Source organism: Salvelinus alpinus, chromosome 37 (assembly GCF_045679555.1).
Source record: "Salvelinus alpinus chromosome 37, SLU_Salpinus.1, whole genome shotgun sequence".
Classification (NCBI taxonomy): domain Eukaryota; kingdom Metazoa; phylum Chordata; class Actinopteri; order Salmoniformes; family Salmonidae; genus Salvelinus; species Salvelinus alpinus.
Window position 1 is genome coordinate 13,713,293 of NC_092122.1, and position 7,230 is coordinate 13,720,522.

The following is a 7,230-nucleotide window of genomic DNA, read 5'->3' on the forward strand; positions in this document are numbered from 1 at the left end:
ATCTTCCCAGTGAAGGAATACAGAGACAATTTTTTTTATTTCAATAGTTTTCTTCTTACAAAAACATTTCCAGGGAATTCAAAATGAAGCACTACATTTGAGTACATATAGTGGCAGCAGCCATTTCAAAGATATTTTACAAATCGCTTCTCCAGTATTTGTTTCTTAGATGAGTGCAGTCCCCTCCCTGTATCATGAAGCCAAACATACAGCTGTAGATGCATGGTTGTCTAGTCGTCATCGTTCCCACCCGGAACTCGAAAGGGAGTTGTACAATTTCAGGGTTCTGACTAGTAACAGTCAGGACCCAATGACCAGAACACTGTAGGGTCAGGCTGAACCAGGAACTGTATAGCAGTAAGGGCCAGGAGTTTTTCCTGATCAGGTCACATGATTAGGAAACACTCCCTTCCCTATGCATACTTCGAGGGAGAGGAGGGTACTTTATTTTGGTAAGGAAAGGTTTGTTTCTTCACATTCTTACTAGGTCTAAATACTGGGTGTTCTAAGCAGTTGAACTGTAACAGTTTGAGATTCTATAGCAGTTCCGGCTTAAGAAGATTGCAGAGACACTACTGTGTCCACAGATCCCTCTAGCAAGGGGGAAAATGACGACTAAGCTTTGTGGTTCAATGTCACCAAAATAAGAGGGAAAGAAAGATTCAGCCGCTGCTACATAAGCTAGTCCCTCCATGCTTACTCTTAAGTAGCGGTAAAATGCAATGTGAGGTACCTTACAGCAGCATCTTTCATAGCCCTTACTGGCTGCTCTCTGCCAAGGTGGGAGAAATGGGAAGAGACCAAAGGAAGGTCCTGTATTTAGATGCTGTTTTTCTGTTGAAGTGCAGGCAGATGGTTCAGTGTGTATTCTCTGTATTGGTGTGGAGGGGTTGTGGTGCGGTTTGAAAGAGGTTGGGTTCAGTATTCAATAGTCGTCCCCTCGGCTCACCACCTCCTTGCAGGTGGGCCGGAGCAGGATGGTGTGCTCGAACTGGGCGGTGTAGGAGCCCTTGGTGTCGCAGAGCGGGGGGTAGGGGTCCACGATGCCCAGGTCGCACAGGTTCTTCAGGGCCATCAGGTACTTGCTCTCCCCCAGCCGGTCCAGCCAGCGCCGGCAGAACGCCAGCGTGCCAAAGTTCTCGTTGATCACGTTCAACAGGTGCTTCGCCCGGGGGAGTCTGGGGAGAGAGAGGGGTAGAGATAGAGGGTGGAATACACAGTCCAGTGTTCACACAGGCAACCAACTTACCTGATTGGGACGTGTCCCACATCAAAGTTTTTCATGTAATGAGAACACTCCATGTCATCATGGACCACGCCCTTCCCTGTGCTGCCAAATGTCTCGATGGCGTACACCTCTCCCTCCTGGTGGTGCAAAAAAAAAATGCACTTATTGGGGTAGGAGGACACTGCTGCAGTCAACCAAATACATGGGGGCAGGCAATCCTGTTATAGAAATTCCTTTATCATCGATGGCATGCAGGTATTGTGTTACTGGCTAATTGGATCTGGCACGGTTCCTAAGCACATCATTACTCGGTCACCCTCCCACAGCACACCATTAACTCAGCAGCCCTTTCTAACCTCGCCTCCCTATCTCCCTCCTTGCTCTTCAAACGCTCAGTAAGACAGATACACACCTCCATCCTGGTAGCTTCTCCTCCTTTGACAATGGGGACAGTCTTGCCTGCATGTATCCTGTACTGGCCAATTGAGTGGCCGTTCAGGTTTCTGATTGGCTTCACTGGAAATTATCCAAATTAACATTTGTGAGGAATTATATTCGGTCATAAATTACAACAAATTCACTGTGTATATATATATATATTCAGTAGCTCAGTACCTTGGTATGTTTTGCCGTCAATCTCCACCTCGTACGACTCCATCACTTCCTGAATTCTCTCTCCAACGTCACACAGACGCACGTCGATTCCAGCACACTGATGAAGCATGATTGAGATGAGACTGAACATTTGAACTACACTTACTTCAAATTATATCAAGTGACCTCAGGAATGGATGGCGTGTGAATGGATGTCGGACCTTGATTCCAGTATTGGTGGCGTCTCTCACGGCCTCCAGCAGTTTGTCATACTTTGGGTTGAACGTGACGGTGAAGGCACAGTCAATGATCCGACCTGAAAACACAGTGGGAGTGAGCACAGCATCCTACATGGTCTGATTGGTTAGTTGTGTGTGTTTATGTGCCAAGTATGTTTTGATGTGTGTGTCAGCTGAACCGTGTGTGTACGGTGGCAGGGGTGTACCGTTGATGTGTGTTCCGAAGTCGATCTTGCAGACGTCGTCGTACTGCAGTACGGTGGGGTCTCCGGCGTTAGGGGTGTAGTGAGCCGCACAGTTGTTCAGAGAGCAGCCGGTGGGGAAGGCCAGGCCTGCATTCAGACCATTCTCCTTGATCAACTTCCTGGAACAGTTCTCCAACCGCTCACTTAAACACAGAGACACACGCACAGAGAAATTAGTTATACAGAAAGAGATGGGATAAATTGATAATGAAGGGATGAAAGCACAAGAACGGACGTATGCAAAAGATGGAATGCAATGGAAAAAGACTGACATACAGGAAGCAACATCTCAGCTGTGATGATGATGAAGGCTCACCAGATGTCGATCATGGTCATGCCAGGTTTGATGAAGCTGCGGACGTGCTGGCGGACCTGTCTATGGGCCTCAGCAGCCTGTCTGAAGTCGCTCCACATTTCCTCGTTGGCCTTGTCCAGAACTCGCTTCTCTTCATTGGTGGTCCTCCACGCCGCGGTACGCCTGCACCAAGGGGAATCAGCAACAAGGTTAGCGGTCAGCACACACACACACTGTTGTTCCCATCACTGTGTGAGAAATTCACAAGGGGTATCAGCAATGAAGTTAGCAAACACAAACATTTTGTCATTGCACGACTACCTGGAGGATCAACAACAAGGTTAGTGCCCACGCATACATCTTACTCCCCCACCCAGCACCGTGACTGATGGGGAATCAATGCAAGCATGGCTAGAAGATAAACCAAACAAATTATGCTGAGGACGACAACAGTGTTTTGGGTGTTGTTAGAGCTGCAATATGTAACTTTTTCAGCGACCTGACCAAATTCACGTAGAAAAGTGTGTTATAGATCTGTCATTCTCATTGAACGCAAGACTAAGAAGCGGTTGATCTGTTCTATGTGCGATGTTTCTATGCTTCCTGTTAAGTTTCGTTTTTACTTTCAGTTTTGTAAACCAGTTTCAAACAGCTGAAATTACAATATTTTGGGGTATGAAAATATATTTTACAGCAGTTAAGATTGTACAATGATTCTCTACACTATACTTGCTTGTTTTGTCGCAAACTATTCGAATTTTAGCAACCAGGAAATGGCGGAGTGATTTCTGCATAGCACATCTTTAAGAGCCCTTTATGTCAATGAATTTCACATCAGTGAAGAGGTCCAAGGTGAAGAATCACCCTTTCACTTCTGTTTGATAACCACACCGACTTATGCATGTATGCCAGGCAGCACGGTTTATTTCAGAACAAACTCAAACCTCCCTCCCCAGTTTGTGTTGAAGGTTGGACAGGTATAGCATGATGATCAGAGGAGCTGCCACTAGTATAACACAGTGCTGGGGAAATAAGAGGCTGGGCCCGCTTCCACAGTAACCAGGTACAAACTACACACCAAGCCAAGAGTAGGTGTTTTGTGAGATTGTGTGTATGAATCTTACCCATCCTGTAATGGGGGGTATTCACATTCCTGACCGATGGGGAAAACGCCACTTGGATACAAGTCACAGATGGGCACAGACGGAGGGTCAGTCTGAACTTTGGCTGTGAAAGACCGGAAGAAACAAACAGTCACATAACCGTTCATTACTAGTTAATAAACTATCTAGAAGGTTTGAGTTGGAATTCCAGAGGTGACAAAGCAATATTCATGGAAAAGCCAAACGTGCCCATTAGCCTGAGGACCCAAGGGGAAGGCACTCAGAAGGCTGCAGGGTTATGGTTATGCTCCAGAGTGCAGCAGTACGGCAGAGAGCCAGCCAGTCATATCCATCACTAGATCATAGTCTACTTTCCCATTGCACCATATACATGACCAGACAGAGTGAAAGCCATAACTCTCAAGTGTCAAATGAAATAAGATCAACTCACGTCCTTTCTTCTTTTTCTTCTTCTTCTTCTTTTTGCCTGCCGAGTTCTCCCCCTCGTCTCCATCTGAGAGAAAAAGGGAGGAATTTGAAGTCATTTAGTCATATTCAAATGTCACACCAGAGTTTATCAGCTCCTAGCAAGCCATGTATTGGTAGATGTGTATGTAGTTATGTGTGAGGTCATCTCTGCACTGTCCTTATGGGCCAGACATGTGGATGGTTAAGGTTAAGGGTGGTTAGGATTTGGGTCACAACAACAGGACTGAACCCAGATCAGCTGCTCCACAGCAGGGTGTGAGGAGCCATGGTTGGATCTCGGCCCATGTGGTTCTGGGTCTGCCTAGTATTAGGCTAAGGTAGAGTACTGTTATGGTCTCTTACCATCCTCCCCGTCGTCTTCTTTCTCTTTGTCTTCCAGAGCCTGCTTCTCCAGCTGTTGTGTCACGTCAGCCACTCCATTGCCCTCAGCCTCGGTGCCGGCTGCTGCAGTCATAAATTGCACAGACAGATACACATGGGTGAGCTCATCCTATACATCTTACTAACCACGACATGGCGGCCGTGGCGACCACAGCTCCATCACAACAGAGAGCATCCAGGAGACCCGGGGGAGGGGAGGATGAGAGATGTGTTATGTGCATGCAAGGGAAGGTACTGTCCAGCAGGGAAGTGATCTTTTGGACTGTGGACAATGATCCCATTCCGCAAAGTGTATCCCCGAGGTCAGGGACTTGGCAGGAGGCGAGAGTATTAACATCTGTGTATAACCTTGGGGGCCAGCACACGCCCACGCAGCTAAGCCTGCTTTACTGATGTAAACACACACATTACAAGCTAAATGTTGTGTGTGTCAATTTAAAGGGCAACTGTCTGACATCCATTAGAAAAATGTATGCGAGCTGTAGCTAGTTGAGTTTGTTACAAGAAGATGGGTTGCTCGAAATAGCACATGCTGAGGATAACGTTATGTCAGCAGTAAGTTTGCAGAGTTCAGTGAGCATGCTGTCTGAATCAAAAAGTATCTTGACATTTCATAGCTAGCTAGCAGGCAGCGGGACAATCATTGTGGTCAATCATGCGTAACTAGTTAGTGTTAAATATATACGTTATTATGAAACAGATCATAGTCTGTGATAGTTACAACCTCGATCATCGAAGTCTATGGAATCAAACTGTATTCTGGCGTTTACGTTATGTAAGAAAGTCAACGTTAACATAACAGCATTCCACCACACATTATGAAACATCAAAACTTGGCTTTGAACTTGCTAGCGACTTGTGGAACATGCCAGCAAAGGACTACGAACTGCGGCTAAGCTAGCAATATATCTAGCCAGCTAACTAACTACTAGGTTTGCTTGTATGACTATTTCCGTCTGTTTACTGACATTTCGGCATTGTGGTCAGATTGACAGAAGTAACGTTATCGCCCCATGCTTAGCTATCGAGCTACGGGTGTGTTATGAGAGCGAGGCGTGTTTCATAAGGCCTGGCGCACGATTCACAAGGCACACTCATCCGTGCGGCTCAGCGGTAACTGGCCTGTCTGTAACTCTTACCGGGGCCTGCCGACTTCTTCTTCTTCTTTTTCTTCTTCTTCTTGGCTGTCTCCTCGGAAGGGTCTACCTCCTCTTTCTCTTCTGCATCTCCATTCAGGGCCGTCTCTTCTTCGAGCTTCTGCTCGGTTACCTTCTCCTGCACCACATCCGCCATGATTGCAGGCGTTAGTGGAAAAGGAAGCGCGGTGGTTTGTGGGTACGGTGAGTGAGAAACTTGCCGAATCAGCTGAACGCGTGCTGTGCTTGCTGAATGCAAAGTTGCTGTAGGAATTAATTAATGGATCACCATCACAATTATCCTAAAATATGTATCCCCCGAGACAAAATATCATACACAGTGAACAGCCCCGATTCAACAAACCTGGTTAATGTGTTATAAAAATATGTGAATGTATGTTGTACTATACATCTTAATAACCTTTACTTTGTATTATTACGAATGAGAAAAATATTGGCCGCTAGATAGCAGCATGTATTAATACTAGGTAACAAAGGATTTGGAGAAGGGCCCATATATTTCCATACACTTATTCCAGCAGCAGGAGCAATTTAATAATCGTCAGTCACCACACAACAAGAACTCTATTGCAACCAGCTTCCAAATTCTCTCAAGAATAGCCCGACTCCATGCTCTCTGCCCTAGGCTCCTTCCCTGATCTGGGAGAACTGGGAAAGCCAGGTGAGGAAGCAGCACATCCCCAGTAGTAGGCTTCCACCATTCAGTTCAGTTTCACCTTTAATCTGAAGTCTCCGGAAATTAGGAGAGGAAGCCAATTCAGCGTATTGACATGATGCCTGCTGGTTGTTTAAGGATGCTAAGGCTAATTCAATAAAGACAGGAAGCTGTGCCTGCCTGCTCCGTGGTTCTTTGGGGAGAGAGGGATGGAAGTACATCATTTTAAAATGATTGTACAGCTGGGTTGTTGGAGACACACACTACTGCTCTGTTCAGTCTCAATGTGACTTTTGCAGTCTGAAGATGGACATTTTTGCTCTGCCCCTAATAATACCTCCTTCTGTACTTCCACACCAGGGGAAACCATCCTCATTATGTATGTCAGACAGCCCTCTTTCTTTCTGTTCTCCAGCAGCCTGTCTAGCATGGACTGATTGGGCTTGTGTTTCACAGGGTGGCTGATACTGTGGCGCACACTCCCACAGGGACACAGAGAAGAAAGGGGCTATTTGGTCTACCTCAGACAGACCAATGAGGTTTCAGTTTCACAGACACACACTAATTGTATAGAAAGTTAACCTGGGACTATTCACAACAGCTAAATGCATTTAAATGTGTGAGAGACGTGTGTGTGTGTGTGTCTACGCGCTGGGTCTACATGTGGTACAGGGATCACCAGCTGTTCTAGGTCAGACATATTTGGGACTCCACAAAAGGTCAGGTAACCCTCACACTACGCTGACTTTAACCCCATTCCCCCTGGGGTTAGGGTCAGTCTCAGGCAGCTGAGAGAGACAGGGAGAAAGAAAGAGACCGATATAAAAAGAGAGACACAATCAGC

General features: G+C 46.3%; 1 protein-coding gene across 1 annotated transcript; it reads right to left on the reverse strand.

The window, feature by feature from the left end:
- Nucleotide 1: 1 nt before the first annotated feature.
- On the reverse strand, nucleotides 2–5,956 carry LOC139565973 (methionine aminopeptidase 2-like). Its single transcript, XM_071386713.1, has 11 exons — nucleotides 5,714–5,956; nucleotides 4,536–4,637; nucleotides 4,156–4,218; nucleotides 3,726–3,828; nucleotides 2,623–2,784; nucleotides 2,268–2,449; nucleotides 2,044–2,138; nucleotides 1,844–1,940; nucleotides 1,641–1,744; nucleotides 1,250–1,365; nucleotides 2–1,178 (listed from the first exon to the last, which is right to left on the reverse strand). The coding sequence occupies exons 1-11, from the start codon at nucleotides 5,865–5,867 to the stop codon at nucleotides 926–928; spliced, it is 1,431 nt and encodes a 476-aa protein (XP_071242814.1). The 5' UTR covers nucleotides 5,868–5,956; the 3' UTR covers nucleotides 2–925.
- Nucleotides 5,957–7,230: the final 1,274 nt, after the last annotated feature.

What these genes read in the sequence shown, in the direction of transcription:
- LOC139565973 (XM_071386713.1), bottom strand. Translation starts at nt 5,867, where the DNA reads ATGGCGGATGTGGTGCAGGAGAAGGTAACCGAGCAGAAGCTCGAAGAA. An exon ending in TACCCCCCATTACAGGATGG is followed by an intron (nt 2,785 to 3,725) that starts GTAAGATTCATA and finishes CCCTTGGTGCAG; the next exon opens with GCGTACCGCGGCGTGGAGGA. An exon ending in ATGACCATGATCGACATCTG is followed by an intron (nt 2,450 to 2,622) that starts GTGAGCCTTCAT and finishes TCTGTGTTTAAG; the next exon opens with TGAGCGGTTGGAGAACTGTT.